Source organism: Rattus norvegicus, chromosome 1 (assembly GCF_036323735.1).
Source record: "Rattus norvegicus strain BN/NHsdMcwi chromosome 1, GRCr8, whole genome shotgun sequence".
Lineage (NCBI taxonomy): Eukaryota > Metazoa > Chordata > Mammalia > Rodentia > Muridae > Rattus > Rattus norvegicus.
In genome coordinates this window covers 43,232,608-43,252,950 of record NC_086019.1, presented here as the reverse complement: position 1 = coordinate 43,252,950, position 20,343 = coordinate 43,232,608, and the positions used below count along the sequence as shown (strand labels likewise).

Sequence of the window (20,343 nt, the reverse complement as noted above, 5' to 3'; positions counted from 1 at the left end):
CCATCTTTCATGATCTCCGTTACACACCTCACAGGATGGCAACTCTGAATCCACTCCACCAGATTCTCAAGAGGCCAAAACCAGAGAGCAGTGTCTTGTTCAAATGCCACACACACCGCAAAGCACCGTAAGTAAAGCTCAACACTAGGAAGCATCCCACTCAAAAGAAACATCTTATCCTAGAAGTCGTCTATGGAACACAGCAAGCACCTCGACCTCGCAACACAGGACACGCAGCGACAGCTACTTCTGAATGACTTCGAGCCAGCACCGGTTGCAACGCCAGTGATCGACTATAGCTCAACTCCACATCTTAAGACGAAAAGCTAACACGGAGCAGTCCGGGGACAAAAGCAGTGAGCCAAGAGGTGTCAGGCATCTCTTGACAGGAGGACGGGCATGCATCTCCCTCTGCACCCCGAAAAGACCATCTGCTGCTGCAGGACTGGTCCTACCTAAACACTCTGTAAACAAGGGGGCCGGGCCGCCAGCCTCCCGGCCCGACCGCTGCGAAGTTTCCTCGCCTAGGCTGCACATGGCTTGCAGAACTTTGGCTGGGGCCACGAGCCCAAGCTGGGTGGGAGCTGCAGCGCCGAGCTGCAGGCGGCGACGGCGGCGGCGGCGGCGGCAGAGCAGCAGGAGGCGGAGGCGGGCGGGGGGGAGGGGAGCGGCTGGGGGGGCGGAGGGGCTCTTGCCGCCACTGCTCTCTCGCCGCCTCTCCCCCCCGGCGGGAGCCACTCTCAGCCTCTTTGCACTAGTCGCTCCGCTCTCTCGGTCATGTGACCTTAACGTAACCGGACAGGAAAAGCCCCGCCGCCGCCGCCCGCCGCCGTGCCGGAGACACCGACCGCGGCGGCAGCAGCAAGCAGCAAGCAGCAGCAACGCGGGGCAGAGGCGGCGGCGGGGACAGTTAGGCCAGGCCGCCGGGCTCTGCCTCCCCCTCACGCCCCGCCGCGGCCGCACCGGCGACAGGTAAGCGCGCACCGCCACCGCGTCCCGGGGCCCACGTGCCGCCCCCGGCCCGGGCTCCGGGAAGCAGCAGGGAGGGGCGGGAGCCGCCGGAGCTCGCAAACGGTTCCGGCAGCGGCCGTGGCAACAAAGGCGACGAATGACTCCCGTCCCGGGGCTCCGGGCGAAGGCAGGCGGCGGGCCCGAGCGCGCGGGGCGCCGGGGTGGGGAGGCCGGGGCGGGGGTGGCCCGCGGGGCGGGGGCGGCGACTGCGCCTGGCGCCGGGGCTCTGGCCGCCTGACAAAACCATCCCGGCAGCCAGGCGGCGGCGAGTCGCAGCCGCTCCATCCGGGGCTTCGCGGGAGGGGGAGGGGACGGAAGCCGAGAGGGCGGGCGCAAGGGGAGGGGGCGCTCCGCGTTCCGGTCCTAGTCGCCGGTCCCTGCTGCCCGCCGCAGCCAAGGGCGTCCGGAGCGGGCGGCTGCCGGTGAGCGGTTCCGCGCCGGAGCCCCGCCAGGTGGGCCCATCAGGTGCGTACTCCGCCGTCGCCTCCTGCTGTGGTCGTCTTCGCCGCCTCGGCGGCCAGGCCGCGAGCTGCGGAAGTGGTTTTGGGGGAGGGGAGGGAGCAGGGAGGGGGAGGGGAGGGATCCGGTCGGACCGGAGCAGGCCCGGCCTCTCTGGCGCGTCTCCCAGCTGCAGCGGCTCCTACAGCTGCTGTCGCTACTGCTACGGCTCCGCCTCCTGCTCGCGGGCGGGGGCGCGCACGCGCGCTTCCGGCCTCGGGTCTCGCGCTGTCTGCGGCTCTCGCGCGCGCTGCTCCCCTCCCCCCCCTCCGCCCATCCACCACGCCCCTGGCGCCGGGGCCGTGGCGCCGGCCGGGGCCGTGCGCGCGCGCGCCGCGTAGGCGTCGGCATTGTGTTCGGCGCCGCGGGACTCGGGGCGCGCGCGCGCGTGCGGGACCTAAGGGAGGGGCGAGCGGGCGAGCGGCGCGACCTGAGCGCGTTGCTCTCCCTCCCCTCGGCCCCTGGGGCGGGACCGGGGCGCCGGTCCTCCCGCTCCGCCCCCTCCCTCGAGGGGCGGGGCCAAAGCCTTCTGGGCGGATCTTCGCCGCCTAGGGCTGCAGCCGGAGTGGCCGCGCCCTCCTCTGCCTGCCGGGCCGTGCTAGGAGCGTCTGACCCGCACTTTGAGCTGTTGCGGGGTTAAGCACAAGCTCCCAGACCGTTCTTTCCCAGCCCAGAATGCATTACAATTAGGAAGGGTAGGAAAACCTGTGTAGGGTGCAGGTTTTCTGTTGCTTTTAGCTGGTAATGGATTATGAAGACTCTCCCGCAAGTTAGATCGCGCAGCCGAGCAGCAAGAGCGAAAATCTTGTGCCTGACAGGCCATTTGCTGCAAGAACTTCCACCCAACTTCTCGAACGACTTAATTATACCTCGGGGAGTCTCCTCTCTCCCAGTCTGCATTGTTCCTTCCCACCATCATCATACAATACCCTTGGCCCACTTAGCGTGAGAGCCTAGATTCTATTCATTTTCACGGTGTATTGTTTTAGTAAAATTTGGCATATGGATTTGAGGCTCTCATAAGGGATGTTCTGATCATGTCTAAATGGACTGTGTGTCCTTCGTGGTTGACACTATATATATATATATAGTGTCACATATATATATATATATATATATATATATATATATATATATATATACACATCCCCAACCACCAGACCAAAGCACGTGTACAACCAACATTTTACTCTGAGAGGCATGAGATTAGAGCTAATACATTTTGCCAGTGTGTTAGTTCTAGAAGCAGGCAAGTCTCTGAGTTCAAAGCCAGCTTGGTCTACAGAATGAGTTCCAGGACTACAAACCCTGTCTCAAAACACAAAACCTAGGACATTTTAATCCTCATTACTATGGTTTCTTACAAACAAAAAATCAAACTTGGGCGTGGGGACATTCATAGTAACAGCTTTAGTTTGCTCAGGATATTTAAGATCTTGATAGTTTTTAAGACTGTAAATGTATCCCTAACATGACATTGTTTCTCATTAGTAAACTTGAGATTTTGTGTTTATTTTCCCTAGCTAAGGAACTGGCCTCTTAAAAACATATTTTTTAAAAAAAGTGGAAGGTGGAACAGAATGAAGCACTGGTGGGTGGTAGAGACCTTTGTCTCCATGTTCCTGCTTGTCCACTTTTAAGCTTCTTCTTCAAAGAATGTGTCTATAAATGGGTGCAAAACTCCCACTAAAATACTCCAGCAAAGTTAATAATGTTAGACATGTCTTAATCACAGAACGAAGTCTGGTAGAGTTTTTTTTTATGTTAAATTATATAAACTGTACAATGACTTCCAAATTTTTCATTTCTTGAGACCTTTGCGGTGTCTTGAATAAGAATGGTCTTGATAGACTCGTCTGTTTGAACACTTAATCACCAGGGAGTGACACTATTCTAGAGAATTAAAAGGATTGAGAGGCGTGGCCTTGGAGTTAACCTGTCACTGAAAATGGGCTTTGAGGTTTCAAAGGCTCAGGCCAGGCCCAGGATGGCTCTGCCTGCAAATCAGGATGTAGCTCTCTGCTCCTCTAGTACCACATTGGCCGTCCTTAATGACAATGGACTAAACCTCTGAAACAGTAAGCAAGCCCATGATTAAATGCTTTCCTTTATTAGAGTTGCCTTGGTCATGGTGTCTCTTCACAGCAACAGAACAGGGACTAAAACAACCCTACAAAACACTTTATCCCAACACCCCCTCATGAACTGTGCCTTGTCACCCATGATTTGAAGTATCTACTGGCTTGTGCCCCACCTGTGGAGGAGGGGGTGTTTTCCTGCCTGACAAGAACAGGTGGGCAGTGAAGGAGACAGCTGGAATCAGCTTTAGAGTGGGGACTCTCCCTCTTAGTGTGCCTAAGTCTTTCATGCCTTACCAGATGCCCTTTCCATGTAGACGCATGGACATGTGGTGCGGGATGTAGTAGGAAAGGGGAACTGAAGAGTTGCCGGCCCGTGGCAAACCTGCCCCTATCACTTTTCCTCTCTCCTTATGTATGCCCCTCGGGTCTCAGCAGGACACTGAGACCCCATCAGGAGGTTTCAGATGGATACTAAATGAGATTCCATATTTTTCAATGGTAAGATGGTCATAAAGATGTGGAAGATAGCTAGGCATGGTGGCACATTCCTGAAATCCCAACACTCCCAAATTGGAGGCTTGAGAGTCAGGATTTCAAGGCTGCCAATCATCAGTGACAGAGAATTTGAGACTCCCCCAAAAGGAGGGGAGAGACAGAAGTGGGGGAGGAAGTTGAGGGAGAGAGACAAAAAGGAGTCTAGGGAGGAGGAGAGCAAATAAGTATCAGCCATAGGACCCTCACTAGGAAGCAGCAGCCCAAGTTGACAGGTGAGATTATCCCTCTAAGTGCTTGCAAACTAATTTATTTTTACAAAACATTTGACAAATGTGGTGGTGCACACATTTAATCGTAGCACTCAGTCAGGAGTCGAGGCACAGTCTAGCAGTGAGTTCCAGGAAAGCTAAGGCTGTGTAGAGAGACCCCGTCTCAAAAGGCAAACACAAAGCAAACATGTTATGTCCTGTTCCTTTAAATTATGTCACATTGTAGGTCCTGCAGCAGGAAAAGTATAGAATCATCTCAAAATAATTTTAAAATGTGTGAGTATGCTGGGCCAGACTAACTGGTGGTTTTGATTTCTCAATCCCCAAAATGTGCATAAGCATCTCTGAGTCCTTGTGGATATTATATCCCCTAGAGGGATACAATAAAATGCTTCAAAAATCCCTAACTGTACAGTAAACGTCTTTTCTTCCTGTTATATCTGGGAGAGGTCTTGCTAGTTAGCCCAGGCTAGTCTTGAATCTGCAACATGGGTCTGTCAGGCTTCCATATGGTTAGAACAATTTTTACTAATGCTACTGATCTTGTTTTTCCAGTGTATTAGCATCTAGCATCGGGGAACTCTCGTAATTCTTTGAGCCATTATTTTCCAAGTGACCGCTGGATAATGATTTAAAAAAAAAGCATGAGTAAAAGTACAGGGCTTAACAGGTAGAGAGTGAGCTGCCAAGTCTGACAGGACAATCCCATCCCTAGAGCCCACATGGTGGGGGAGAGACCCACACTGCCATCTGACCTCCAGATACAAAGACACAGGCAGGCAAACATGCTGTCACACACACAGGGCATGTGAATTAAAAGCAGAAGGCAAACTATTTAAGATGATAAAGAACCATCGAGGTGGGAGGAGGGATGAAGGCTGTAAAGGAGCAAACATTAGCACACAGTGGTGGGTGACATAGTGGTGAAAATGTCCTGGAACCCATTAGTCTTTAGAAATTCATTACAGTTAAAGTACAGGAATTCAACACCACACACCAGCAATTCAACCTGGCCAGACCTGGAGGTGGTGTGAAAAGGGACGTTAGTTAGGTCGTCCCTTTGCTGGTGTAATCCTTTGTTGGGTTCCTTTCAGTTGATCATGGCAGAGCTTCTATAATTGTCACTACTGTCTTACTGCTTGACCTCTCTGAACGTAGCATATTCCAGTAGTCCAATAAGTGCTACTACATCGTTAGTACCTTTCCTTCTGTAATTGTTATGGAAGAGGAGTTAGTAAAGAAAACTCGATGTATTTCCTACCTCTGAACTGAAGTTCTCAAATATATTGAAATTCAGATGACCAGCATCACTGGGGTTCAGTTCCCCACTCACTCTCCTGCATTAATTTTTATTAGTACTAATTGAAAAGACAGTTTGTATCCTGGTAAGTGGCCTAAACTACTTGACAGAGCCCATTGTATTCAGAACAGCACCTCTTCAGCTCTTAATGCACCCCATGCATTACCATGCCCATTATTCTTGGTGTAAATAAAACCCTTTCAGTGCCCTTGAAACCAAGTCTAAGTGGTGGTTAGTGTGTGCTAAGAGTTAGTATCTTCCAAGAGGGAATTGTCTGTTCCCAAACGCTGTTGTTCCTCAGTTTCTGTACTGAAACTGAAGGAGGAACCTAGGTTGACAAAACAGACCATGATTATGCAGTCTGCTCATGTGTCCCTCCAAAGACAGAGTTGCCTGGGGACTCTGAGAGCACTTGACAACTGGGTATTCAGTGTGTCAAAGTAGGAGAGAGATAAAAAACTAAACCATTAAGTAGTCTGAATAATCATTGTAACTGGCTCTGGAAAATGTTTGTATTTTTACTTTTGACATGATCTCTGGATTCGCTTAAGAAGAAAACATTGTACAGATACAAAGTACATAAAGAAGACATTCTATAAACGCCTTCTTAAGAAATGCTCTCTCCTCCAAATGTGACGTGCACACCTTTAATCCCAGCAACCACCAAGGAGGAGGGTAGAGACAGTGGATCTGAGTTGGAGAGCGACCTGGTCAACACAGTGAATTTGAGACCAGAAAGCGCTCCATAGACCCTGTCTTGAAAGGAAGGAAGGAAGGAAGGGAGGGAGGGAGGGAGAGAGAGAGGGAGGGAAGGAGAAAGGAAGGAAGAAAGGAAGGAAGAGATATGCTCTTTGTCTTAAGTTCCTTACTATTCACTATTCACATTCAGGAAAGACACACTACTTTTTTATTTTTCCATGTACATGCAACTACATAATTTCTTGTGTACCACATGTACACCAGTGCCTGCAGAGCCCAGAAAGAGGCATTAGATTCCCCAGGAACTGTAGTTCAGTGACTTTGAGCTGCCTTGAGAGCCATACCCAGTTCTTTTGCAAGTGCTGCAGCACTTACAACACTGAGACCGCTCAGCGGCCCCCACATGACTCTTTTTAAACAGCCTTTCTTCTTTTTTTAAGTTCTACTTTGTTGGGTTAAGTGGTTGGGGGTTTTGTTTGCAGGGCTTCATCCCCTGTCAGAGAATGACGTGGCCTCCTTTACCCACCTAGTGCTAGAATACAGACATGTACTGCCTACACAAGGTTTATATGGGGATCAAACCCAAAGCTTTGTGCATTCTAGGCATGAACTCTGCCAACTGAGTGCTAACCCAAGGCTGCTAAAGGATTATAGAGGTCTAAGTGTGCGATCTCGGTGCTGGCTTTGTGACTAGCCTTGGTAAAAACCTTCCAGAAATGTCGTGTAGAGCAAGGCAGGACTGCACACAGACCAAAACATACACCCAGAAGGCTACAAGCTTCAGTCCTGACTCACTCTTGGCCCCTCTGAACCACGCCATACAGTGCCGTGACTCCACGCTGACACGGAGCCTGTTATTTAAGGGTTACAGCCCTTGAATCAAGTACTCTGGCTTCTCTGAAGACCCTCAGACATCTATTATCAGACTTCTAGCCCCAGACCAGGATGGCCAGAGCTCTACATCCCATCCACCTCATCCTAGAGAACCTAGAGGTCTTGCAAATGCAACATGTTCTTTCCCACCAAAGCTTTGGACCTTATCTCCTACCTAAAACCTATCCAGCTATTCCAGTAAAAAGCCTCAGTTTGCTTCGACTTTGCCACCCTCCTCCCCTAGGCAATGATGCAGACTTGAATCTTCCAGATGTCTTTCTAATCTGTCCCCACCCCCTCTCTCTCTCTGGGTCCCCACCCTCAGCCCCCACGCTCTTGTCCAGAACCAGGAAGGACTACCTTGGTCCTTCCCATTGTGACGCTTCCCCTCTCTTGCAGGATAAGAGCTGAAGCCCTTTCCACACCTCAGCTTGCTGCCTAATCCACTTGCACCTTGTCTCTCCCGCTACCATTCCTCGGCTCTTAGTAGACTCTGGCATTGTCCACAGCTTATGTGTGGGAACATCACCTAGCATTTATAAATTGAGAAAAGCTTCCAGATTATGGCACACACTAAATTTGATGGGAATTTTTTTTTTATTTATTTATTTTAAAAAGCTGCACTTTTCTCCTAATCCACTGGGCTAGGTCAGAGAGAACCGTGGCTAAGGGCTGAATGCTCTTCCTTTCTCTGAATACCTAGTTAGTAGTTTTAGTTTAGCAAATGGTAAACACTATGCTAGACAACCTTCTAGGCACCTAGCAGTGGTAGACTCTGCTCTCAGCAAGTATCATGAGGGCTCAGAACCAGCAGATCTTGAGTCAGGGCCCATGGTGTGAGCATGTGAGTTTGAATTGAGGACACATGTCCGTGGACATCTTCTCTGAACAGCCCTTCTCACCTTGGTGACTAGACATGAGGCAGCCCAGTGTGGAGCTTATAGAATAAAGGCCATGGCAGGGAGCCCTGTGTTCCCTCAAGAGCCTGTAATGACCCCAGCACCAAAGACCTAGGGAAAGACTCATCCATTCCTCAGCAACTTATCCACAAGTTTCCGAATGAACATCTTGTCTCACTGAGCAGCATCCTTAGGTGAAACCAAATGGTTTTCTGTCTAATTGGTCCTTGATGACAAAATGTTCCTAACTCAGCATTCCAAATGTGAGGGTAACAGGTGTATGGGACAGAATTTTTGATAATGCCTGGATTTTAGAATAAGCTAGACACATTGTAAAGATTACTATGCTGTCGGTCTTATATCTAGTGTGACTGGCACATACTGGAAGAGCTGTGTGGGAAGAACCTGTCTGAGAAATAAATCACACAAATAAAGCTGGGTAGCTTTTTAATGTCATGAAAGTGTATTATTTGCTCTGCTTTTCATAGCCAGGCATGGTGCTGCACACCTACAATCCAAGCATTTAAAGAGGGGCTGAGCAGTCCAGAACTCAAGTAGGCTACACTAGACCCTATCTCAAAAGAGAAAGAAAGAAAGAAAAGAAAAGAGAAGAGAAAGCTCATTTCCCATCTAGTCCTTCCCATCTAGTTCTTAACCTTCCTGATGTCGTGTGTGTCCTAAGGGGTGCAAGATGGCTCAGTGGGCAGAGAGAGGCACTTGCTACCAAGGCAGGTGACCTGAGTTGAATCCTCCAAACCCACATGGAGAGGACTTACTCTCCAAAGTTGTCCTGTTCCCTGCACACACACACTAAATAAAATCAGAAGGACATAGAAGGCATGAGGACTCATACCTTTAAACTCAACTCTTGAGAAGCAGAGGCACGCAGCAGGAGAGCTCTGTCAGTTCAAGGACAACTTGGTCTACATTTTTTAATAGGAATCAAATGGATAAATTTCATGAAAAACAGAGTTAATATATGTGTCATGTTATTAAATGTCATTCATATCACAGGAAGTAAAATTAGCAAATATTAGCAGGGATTCCTCAAAAAGTAGTAGTGTAGATCTTGGGTAGTGTGGCTCAGTAGTAGAGTACTCACCTACTACATGTGCCAAGTCCTAATTTTCTCCCCAGAACTGAGAGAAAGGCAGAGACAGAAAATGAGTGTGCTGATACATGTGCAGGGGCAGCATGCACCTTCGTGTGTCATACCGTCTTACTATTGCATACTATTATAACAAGTGTACATACACACTTAAAATCACTCTTAAAAATACTACCTCTGGGGTTGGGGATTTAGCTCAGTGGTAGAGCGCTTGCCTAGCAAGCGCAAGGCCCTGGGTTCGGTCCCCAGCTCCGGAAAAAAAAAAAAAAAAGACTAAGGCAAGAGGAACACAATTTCAAGGCCAACTTGAGCCATACACTAAGAGTTTTTTTTCAAAAAGCAAACAGAAAGCAAGGAGATCAGGTTGACCCTACTCCCTAACTTACTGTTTTGAGGTCCGAGCAAGCTGCCTAACTTCTCTTGCCATTTCCTTGATTTAAGGTGTGGGAGCCATACCTCAGATGCCTTGCTAATGTGAAATAAAATGCAGTGTATGAGAGGTGCTAATAGCACAACTGGCCGCTCGCTATCACAGACGAGAGGGAGCCGGCTGCTCTAACCTTTGGTACTGAAGGAGGAAGAATAGCCTTGATGTTTTTCTGAGTTTGTCAGTATTTTGACTTTATAATTGTCAGTACTGTGAGTGCCACTTCCCCAAGTGAGAAATAGCGAAGTATACTTAGAGCCATTTCAGAAACTATAGGAAGTTCTGTCATAATCTCAGGGTAAACTTATGAGGTTTTGTTTGTTTGGTTTTTGTTTTGCACACAAACTGAGTGTTTTTGTTTTACAGTCTTGCATTCTAAAGTGTACTGACAATCTAGAGATACAGTAACCTGTTACTTAGATGCTGAGGCCCTGGCAGAAAACACTAAATCATGTTTCCTGATTAAATAAACCTCACGTTTCTGTAAAAGCAGACACTGCAGTTTATATCATGGAATGGCCACACATCTGAGCTGAGGCGCTTTAGGCCTTACCTTTGCTACAGGAAGCACTCCTGCTATGAATCCCAACCATGGCTGCAGTGAAGCCCTGGTGTGCAACACTTCAAATGTACCACGGCTAATGTCACGCCTCCTAGCTGCTGCTTTGAGAAACTCTTTGCTGTTGCCCTTCACGTTCAGTTAGGAGACACTGTATGGGCTGTATAGGAGACACTGTATGCCACATGGCATCTGTGAGACATCTCTGTCACCACAGGTGTCCTCATTCCCTTTGTAGCAATACCCACCTGTTTCTCTTCACCATGACATGTCTGTTCTCCATTTCTCTAAATTCCATGCCTAGTCTATTAAAGAACGCATCAGTGAGTTTGTTCTTTGCCGTATTTCGGTGAGCGTCATTCACTCTTCTAACTTTTGTTTGCAATGGTTGATTTGTTTTGTTTTGGTTTTGTTCTGGAGACAGAGTCTCAATGTAGCCCAGGCTGACCTCACACTCCCAGTCCTCAGCCTTCTGAATGCTGGGATTAGTGTGTTGGCCACCACGGCTAGCTGTGGTCCGTCTCTTCCAATGACTAAGTGGTTCGTTCCACAGCCTAACTACCCAGCAACTGAAGGACAGCTGGGTTGTTTCTGGTAAAGTCACTACAGACATCAGTGTACAATTTTGTGTAAAAGTACATTTTTGTTTCATGGAATAAACGTATCAGAGTAGCCATTGAGCTGTCTGTAGTCTCCAGTTGTACCATCCCCCCTTCCCCCCCAGCAGCATGAGTCAAGTGATGTGAGATGTGACCGTGTGACATTGTTTCCCTGGGGACAACGGTACTGAACACTGTCTGGCCTCTTACCACTTCTTTCCCTTGTGGTGACCTCTGAAACCCATCATCCTTCCCAGTTTGTTTTGTATATTTCAGGGTTTTTTTCTTTACTTTCCAAGTACTGGCACTCTGAGGAGTTGCGAAGTTCCAGATGCGTTCTCCTAGTCCTTAGCTACCTGTCCATCCTTAGCAGAGCACTTCCCAGAGCCCACACTTGTAATTTCACCAAGTCTGACTTACCTCTTCCCCTTCTGCAGATCCCTAAGGTTTTTTTTTTTTTTCTAAACTCCTTTTGTTGTGTGTGCCTTCTGCTTAAGGCCAGGAATCATTTTTAGTGTGTTTGTATGAGAGCATGAGACTTACTCAAGGGTCTTTCTGTCTTGCCTTCTGAGGTTCAGCTGGTCCAGCACCGTCTGGGAGTAATGTATGCTGTCTGTGTCAAACATCCCTCCTGCATCCTTCTGTGGGCCAGCCCCCTCCCCAGGTTCTGTTGAAGTACAGCCCATCTCTTCCTGGAGCTCTGTGCTGCCACCACATCTTGGGGTGCGTGCAGAGGCCTGACTCCCCACCTGTTGGTTCTTAGCTGAAGACATTGTACTTTCTTTGTTTGCCTATCCACATGTTTTCATGCAAATTTGTCTGTGTAGATTTGAGATTTAGCATTTTATATTTTTCCATCTAACTCCGCACGCCTTGGTATGTTTACTTGTGTGTCCTATTGTTTCATTGTGATGGTGTTGTTTCTCGTTTCCATGTTCAGCGCTAGTGGGTGAAATTACATTAGGGTTTGGGAATTGTTTCTTGATGCTTCTTATACCTTACCAGACTTTATTACTTATGAAGGCTTCTGTATAAATTCTTTGGATTCTGTACATTATCAGTTTGCTTCTTCTCTTTCTGCCTGCAGACTTCTATTTCTGTCTTGTTTTCCACCTGACGCTGCTGTTTTCTGGGCGCTGCTGGAGAGGCCTGCACTTCGTAGCCTTGCTCTGGCTCTTGGGGAAAGCCATGCTGCTCCCTGCAGTGTGCTTTCCAGGTGTGCTTGTGGAAAGAGAGCCATCTAGGGATTCAGGAGCCTAGCAGGCTCAGGCAGCTTCTTACAGTAAACAGATGGCCCCCTGGACTTGGTAGGGGACGGAATAATGTAAATCTCCGAATTTGAAGTAGGCGCATTCAAATTTAAATGTGAACTCCTCTGCTTTCCCTGAAGGCCTGGGGCAACTTACCTACAAGTCTCAAAATCTCTTTCCTCCTCCGCAGAAGGGAGGCCCAGCTTCATTGCTAATGGTTATGCAAGCCTTTGTGGACTGCCGGTAGTTGAGGAGTCTTGGTGAAAGACTGGGCAGATTCTCAGGAATCTTTAGTGTTTGGGGACCCTTACAGGGCTGATTCTTGGAGGGACACTGCCTGGGTTTATTTCCAGCCTGGGCAGGTTACACCTCCTGAGTTGCCCTAGAGGACACATCTGAAAATAGGTCCTGTTCCAGGGACTGTTGAGCAATACAGTGAATTGGTGTATGTTCCATGTTTAACGGACTTGACATGTTAGCCTTGGTGACATGTTAGCTGGGAACATTAGGACACATTCTTATTTGTGGAACACCTTTCTTAAAAATGAAATTGTTTACTTTGCAGATTTTTTTAAAAAATGGATTTGACCAACCATGGACTTATTCTACTGCAGCAGTTAAACGCTCAGCGGGAGTTTGGGTTCCTGTGTGACTGCACGGTTGCAATCGGCGATGTGTACTTCAAGGCACACAAATCCGTTCTCGCTTCATTCTCCAATTACTTTAAGATGTTGTTTGTCCATCAGACCAGGTAACTAAAGCGGTTGATAATCTAAGGGCTGTAGACCTCCTGACGCTGGGCTCCTCTTCCCACTCTGCCTTCATTCAGACCATGAATCTCTCTGCCTCTCCCAGGATCTAGGCACCCACCCCACTCCCTAGTTACCCCACCAGCCTCTGCCTTTCTTGGTTACTAATGCTTTCATTAGCACTCGAGAATCACCTACCTAGTCTGGCCCCACCCAGCCCCTCCTCCAAACTGCCTTCCTGCCTGAGAGTCTCACCTCCTGCTCCTCCAAGCCCAATCCCCTGATTCCCCTTTGAATACTTAGTTTTAAGTGAAAAGCTGGAGGGCTCAGATTTCCTGTTCCCTCTTTTGTAATGCAAAATTCTGTCTTTGCTGATTTCTTTTCTTCTGATTTCTCCTAAATATTTTAGGGAAAGGAATCTCTGGGTATGTGAGGAAAACAATCTCCCCTCTCCCCTCTCCCGTCTCCCCTCTCCCCTCTCCCGTCTCCCCTCTCCCCTCTCCCCTCTCCCGTCTCCCCTCTCCCCTCTCCCCTCTCCCCTCTCCCCTCTCCCCTCTCCCCTCTCCCCTCTCCCCTCTCCCCTCTCCCCTCTCCCCTTCCTCCAATCTCTCCATCTTATTCTACTCTTCACCATCCTGACTCTCACCCCACCCCACCCCCTGCCTACTCTGGGCAGAAGACTGCCCTTGACCTGGCCAGCCAGGGAATCCTGCCGAGTTCTCTGTTCTCCTTGAACCTTCTTGAAAGGGCACCCGTGCCTTTGACAGCTCTGCTCATCCCATACTCTTCCAGTCCTCTGTGCTGTGGTTTCCTCTCTCTACTGCAGTCATGTTCCAAAGGACATCTCTCCACCAGAGCACTGCCCTCTTGCAGGCCATCCTCCTGTCCTCCTCAGCCCTCACTGTACCAAATGTCCTTTGTTCTTCACGGGGCACCAGGGCCTCCAGCCTGGGGCCTCCTGAGCCCTTGCTGTCTTTGCACATTGTCTGTGTGGAGCAGGTCATCTCCCTTTCCTTGGTAGGTGGAAGCTTGTTAGTTTCAGCTCTGGCCTCCATCATTCTGTTTCTAGTTACAGAACCCCACCCTGGCTGCCTGCTGGTCCTTTAGACCTGACTGTGCTCCCTCTGTTTCTCTCATTGGGCGGGACTAAAACTGAATTAAAAGGGTCTCTCCAAAGACTCCTGGCTTGCCTGTTTTCATCTTCAAGTAGGCCAGGCTTCAGATCCATTTCCGATCATATCTCATCTATCCTAGGCCATGGCTCTTCAGCACATGTCCCATTGCCCTGGCCTCACGTGCTCACTCCCATTTTGTAACCACCCATTGTCCACATCACTGTCAGCTTAGTGTCCCCAGAGACTACTTGGGATGAGGTGAGCCTCTGTCCACAACTTCCCACAGTGGAGCACTACCCACTGCCCACTCCCCACCTTTCCCTGCCCTCATCCTGGTCATCAGTCAAGGATGACTGTTGTGCCTTTCAGGAGCGCAGTGTTCACTCTAAGTTGTGCTCTGTGCACTCACCCCTCCGCTCACTTGTGAATGCCATCCGGAGACTTCCCTCTCCTACAGTAAGACTTACAGATCTACCACACCACAGGGCACACACCACTGAGGGGGGCTGAGGCATCAAAGAGCCACTTGGTAAACATCTGTAGGAGCAGGAAGGCCAGGAGCAGGGGCCTTAGCAGTGAATTGTCATCTTAGAGGGCTGGGAATGATTCCTCTGAGCAGGGCATGCGAGATGTATTCCTGTGATCCTAGCTCGAGGGAGGCTGAGGCAGCAGAGTTGTCAGGTCCAGACTAGCCAAGACCCCATCTCAAAGCAAATTCATACGTAGACTCCCCGTCCTTTAACATCGATATGCTAAAGCTGGGTTTGGCAGCAACTAATCTCAATACAGTGAACTAACTGATCTTGGAAAAGAAATGTCTGCAACTTGGAAATGTGAAAGACGATGTAATGGGTTTTTAATTAGGTGCAAGACATGTCCTTTCTTTACATATAGGGCAGTGAACAAAGATCTTTCTAACAGGGGTGTCTTTGTATGTGAGCACACCCCAGTACACACCTGTGTGCAGACTTCAGGTTCACGGTCACAGACAGCAGACAGCAGACAGCAGTGCTTAAGCAGCTCCTCCTGCAGCCTCAGGCGCCTGGCCTACCTCTAGGCGAAGATGAGAAGTTTCTGTCCTTCAGTCACCACTAGGTGTCTCTATCTTTTCTCTGTAGACTAAGCACTGAAGAGTAAAACTTGCTAAGAATAACTGCTGACTGTGGTGGCCGTGCCTTTCTTTAATCTAGTACTCTAGAGGCAGCGGCAGGTGGATCACTGTGAGGTCAAGACTGGCCTGGTCTTCATATTGAAACCCTGTCTCCATTTTTAAAAAAATGTTTAACATTATTTAAAACTCTCACCCTAGAATTCTAGTGAAGGAGAAACTGACCTTGGAATTACTGTTTGTGATTGTGCTAACCCACCCTTTGCCATTCTCCTGCCTGGCAGCTGTGTGCATCTCGGAGCTTAGGTGGGACTGCTTGTGTGTATTGTAGAAGAGAAGTGACAGTCGGGCCCCTGTCACATTAAGTGGATAGGAAGAAGGAGCAGTCCAACCAGCCCCGAGGAAAGGAGCACAGGATTGCAGTAGCCGAAAGTCACAGAAGAAACTACGTGTGTGTGTGTGTGTGTGTGTGTGTGTGTGTGTGTGTGTGTGTGTGTGTGTACACATGTGCTTGCTGGGCTACCCCAGGGACTCCCAGCTTCCTGCCTGTAGTGTTCCACCAGTGCTGCCGAGCCAGCAGCCCAGTGCTCACTCCTCAGCCTGGCTGAAGTGTATGTAGTACTTACTGGCCTCCTGGTTCTGTCCTTGCACCGTCAGGAATTACACACACTTGTTTAAAATTGTAGAGGCTTACTGTCAGCAACAACTTCCAAGCAATCAATAGAATGGGCCGTCCAACCACAGCGAGCAACTACAAAGCCCTCTGGAAAGGGGCCCCGCTGGGTAGGACTGGAAATGCTGGAAGGAAGCCCCGACTGTACTTCCCCTCCCTTGAGCACCACATCCATCCATCTCCTGGAGAAATACACATCTCTGGGGGCCTAGGTCTCTGAGCTCTGAGCCTCTGCCTGATGATGGCAGTGGCTCCACGCCCCTTTAGTTCCAACACTGGGAAGCAGGAGGTGGATCTCTGAGCTCCAGGCCAGCCTGACCTACAAAGGAAACCTTGTCTCAGACAGAGTAAGAAAGAAAAGACTAAGTAAACAGGAACTGTCATACTGGCACTGGGTGCTGGGTTTTATGCTTGACTCTGGTATTTTGTAGTTAAGTGTATGGAGTCTTAAGTCTTCATGAAATATACACCTTGATAGGGGTTGGGGATTTAGCTCAGTGGTAGAGCGCTTGCCTAGGAAGCGCAAGGCCCTGGGTTCCGTCCCCAGCTCCGAAAAAAAAAAAAAAAGACAATATACACCTTGATAGCCATCCAGGTCCATATGTCTGGTCAGAAGTCTAGAAATCAACCTTAAAATCATGTTAGCCTTTTTTCTTTTTTCTTTTTCCTTTTTCCTTTGTCTTGCACTGTAGCTAGGCTGGCCTTGAAGTTCAGACAATCCTCCTGCCTCATCCCTCTGTGTAAGTTTAGAAGATGGGGTATGCTGTTAATATTTTAGTATGGAGAAAGATGATTTAAATGGTGAACATAATTGCTAAGCCTGCCAAAAATATCTTTAAAAATCATGGATGATCTTTTATGCCTCCTGCACTTCAGAGATGTGTATCTCATTGGCCTCGGGAGATGTTAGAAGTTCTCTCAGTAGTGATGGTCTGAGGAGAGTCCCCACTTCTTCCTTCACTCTAAGCTCTGAAGCATCCTTTAGGGGACACTGTTTCTGAAGTGACGTCAGTCTAAAAGGTAGACAAGCAGCTGACCACCATGCCTGCAGGTGCTTTACCACATGTGGCCTGCAGCTGCTCTGGAGGACATTCCATGTGGCTCTGGAATTAAGTAGGCCTGGCCCTGCCACTCACCAACTGTTAGGCGCACCAAGAGCCTCACCATCTGTAAAGTAAGGATTACAGGCAGTCACTAGAAAGGTGGTAAAGCCCCAGGCTGCTTCCCTTGCAACACTGGGAAGGTGGCTGGGAAAGCCTCCTAACTCAGAGAGGTCCTGCTCATAAACATTGTTGGGCTGTCAAACCCTCTTGTGTCACCTTACAGCCTTAAAGTCTTTCTAATCAGATTACATTCTTTTACTTACCGTACTTGTTCTGCTGAGCTCTCCATTGGGTCTGTGACGAAGCTCAGTCAGCCATCGAGGTCATTTGGGTTGGAGTGTCTAAGCTGTTCTTAAGGCTTTGTTTCCAGTGAAATCGGAGGCTGGTGCTTCCTCATGGCTCTCTACTTTCTTTCAGTGAATGTGTCCGCCTGAAGCCCACTGACATACAGCCTGACATATTCAGCTATCTGCTCCACCTGATGTACACCGGGAAGATGGCCCCACAGCTCATCGACCCTGTGCGGTTGGAGCAAGGGATCAAATTCCTGCACGCATACCCCCTCATCCAGGAAGCCAGCCTTGCCAGCCAAGGCACATTTTCCCATCCTGAGCAAGTCTTCCCGCTGGCCTCATCCTTGTATGGCATTCAAATTGCAGACCACCAGCTGAGACAAGCCACCAAGATGAATTTGGGGCCTGAGAAACTTGGACGGGAGCCTAGGCCGCAGGCATCCAGGATGAACCAGGAGCCTGTGCCAGAGACCTCGCAGCTGTCCCAGCTGACTTCAAACCTGGCCCAGGTGAATCGGACAAACATGACTCCCGCCGACCCCCTGCAGACCTCGCTGTCACCTGAACTTGTCTCCACACCTGTTCCTCCCCCTCCTCCTGGGGAGGAGACTAACCTGGAGGCCTCTTCCTCGGACGAGCAGCCATCATCCCTTACGATTGCCCACGTAAAACCAAGCATCATGAAGAGGAATGGAAGCTTCCCCAAGTACTATGCCTGCCACCTGTGCGGCCGTCGCTTCACACTGCGCAGCAGCCTGCGGGAGCACCTGCAGATCCACACCGGGGTACCCTTCACGGCAGGCCCACCTGGGGAAGGCCGAGGGCCCCTGTCGCTCTGCAGCAATGCAGCCGACCTGGGCAAGGATGCTCTGGAAGTACCGGAGGCGGGGATGATCAGCGACAGTGAGCTGCAGCACATCTCCGATTCCCCCATCATTGATGGGCAGCAACAGTCGGAGACACCACCGCCCTCAGACATTGCGGACATCGACAACCTGGAGCAGGCAGACCAAGAGAGGGAAGTGAAGAGGCGCAAGTACGAGTGCACGATCTGCGGCCGCAAGTTCATCCAGAAAAGCCACTGGCGTGAGCACATGTACATTCACACAGGCAAACCCTTCAAGTGCAGCACCTGCGACAAGAGCTTCTGCAGGGCCAACCAGGCCGCACGCCACGTGTGCCTCAACCAGAGCATCGACACCTACACCATGGTGGACAAGCAGACACTAGAGCTCTGCACGTTTGAGGAGGGCAGCCAGATGGACAATATGCTGGTGCAGGCCAACAAGCCCTACAAGTGCAACCTGTGTGACAAGACGTTCTCCACACCCAATGAGGTGGTCAAACACTCCTGCCAGAACCAGAACTCAGATGTGTTTGCCCTGGATGAGGGGCGGTCAGTCCTTCTGGGCAGTGGGGACTCAGAAGTGACTGACCCTGACCACCCGGTGTTAGCAGCCATCAAAAAGGAACAGGAGACTGTGTTACTAGACTGATATGTTACTTGTCTTTTTAAAGACTAGTTTTTTTTCTATTTTTCCCCTTCCCTTAAAGACTCATTTTTACAAAGAATCTTCTCCCCTATTCGGGACAGTTTCTCCATGGCATGATACAAACGGGCCCCACCTCTTCCCACCCCCTTCTCCCAGCCCCGTCTCTGTAGGGCTTTGTACACTGTAAAGCTGGACTATATTCACTTTAATTCAGGGGATCCTGGAAGGATAATGGTCAGTAGTACTTATAAAGAAATAGGTTTTGAGAAGTTTTAGATTATTTTAAAAACCTACTTGGAATTAATTAAGAGTATATAATAAAACAACTAGAATATAATTTGGTAAGCTAAAATTATGACTGTCCCTGGGTAATAAGTCTTCCTTCTCAAAGAAACAAGTCAGAAAATACAGCATGCTTCTTAGAGATAAAGCTGGGCTCTACTATGCAAATCTAGAAGGTGTGGGGAAACTTTAAACCCGAGAGAATGTTTTTAATGTTTGTCCTCTAGGTGTCTGATTTCAGAATGTATCCTTTGAGATTATGTCCAGTTAAGGAAAATCACTAGTTAAGAGAACGACTTTAACAAGTGCAAAGAGTAATAATGTGATGGCAATCTTCATTTGTGGATAAAACCTGACGGGCTGTGAATTTGTATGTGAGTGAACAAGTCTATGGATACTTGGTACAGGCAGGGGAGTTGGTACGTACGCCTTACCGATGGCTGGCCTCTTTCCGAGGTGAACAAGTAGATGCTGTGTTTCGGTCCCTGACACACTTGTGCTTAAATCAGATTTGAAAACACGAATCTGTAGAATGTCTTTCTGAACAGCAATGGCCAATGGTGAGCTCGTGTCTGAGCTAGCCAACCTGTGAAATCAGGCGTGTGTGCTGCAGGGAAAGGACTACAGAATTACGTACCATACAAGGCAAATGGTGAGCCAAAAGTGTAACTTTAATGAGGGTGAAAGTTGGTGCTGCCTGGCACGGTGACACCCACCTTATTACCCCGGCACTAGGAGAGAGCACCAGAGGGGTAGAAGCAGGAGAATTGGGAGTCTGAGGCCAGCCTGGGCTACACAGAGACCTTGTCCAAAAAACAAAACAAAAAATCCCGCAATGCCCATAGTTCACTGGTGACATCTACCAAAGCATCAAAAATAACAAATCAGGACACAAAATGAAAAATATAATTTCTTTTTGGAAGGAAAAACACAATTGATTTTATTGTTTATCCTCCAGTTTTTGTTAACACCTGAAATTTCCCCACTGTCCCAACAGCATGAAAAGTTGTCCATTCATCTTCCCCTGGGCCAATAGGAAACCAGTCTCCCAGGATGAAACAGGAGCCAGAAGTGAGGACTAAGGGGCAGGGTGAGGGTAGTGCATAGCTATGTCGTACGTGTGTGTTAGAAACTGAATATCCCACCATCCTCTTATATGTATAGTTGAGTTCTCAGATTTGTAAGTTTTTATACATCCTTTCATTGAATAAACATTTAATTAAATGGGCCTGTGATCATTTTCTTGCTTCTCTGTCTACCTAAAGAACCCCAGGATGTGGAAGCCTTGCATCAAGAGTCATTCTAGCTGGATATATGCCTGTCAGATAGACCTCGGGTTGTCCACTCGGATGAAGAGGGGGTTATAATCTCACTGGGTCATGAAATTGTGAGACTCTGGAACTCCAGGTCCCAGAGACATTAGAACAGACTGACGAGACCATGTAGATGCCCTCCGAGC

General features: G+C 49.0%; 1 protein-coding gene across 3 annotated transcripts; it reads left to right on the top strand.

The window, feature by feature from the left end:
- Positions 1-835: 835 nt before the first annotated feature.
- Zbtb2 (zinc finger and BTB domain containing 2) lies at positions 836-20,112 on the top strand. Of its 3 annotated transcripts, none has more exons than XM_039110625.2 (3): positions 836-972; positions 12,634-12,819; positions 17,234-20,112. In XM_039110625.2, the coding sequence occupies exons 2-3, from the start codon at positions 12,647-12,649 to the stop codon at positions 18,603-18,605; spliced, it is 1,545 nt and encodes a 514-aa protein (XP_038966553.1). In that variant the 5' UTR covers positions 836-972; positions 12,634-12,646; the 3' UTR covers positions 18,606-20,112. The 3 variants fall into 3 exon arrangements, with proteins under 3 accessions (XP_038966553.1, XP_038966560.1, NP_001100930.1); XM_039110632.2 differs by lacking the exon at positions 836-972 and adding an exon at positions 1,343-1,476; NM_001107460.1 differs by lacking the exon at positions 836-972 and having other exon boundaries at positions 12,631-12,819.
- Positions 20,113-20,343: the final 231 nt, after the last annotated feature.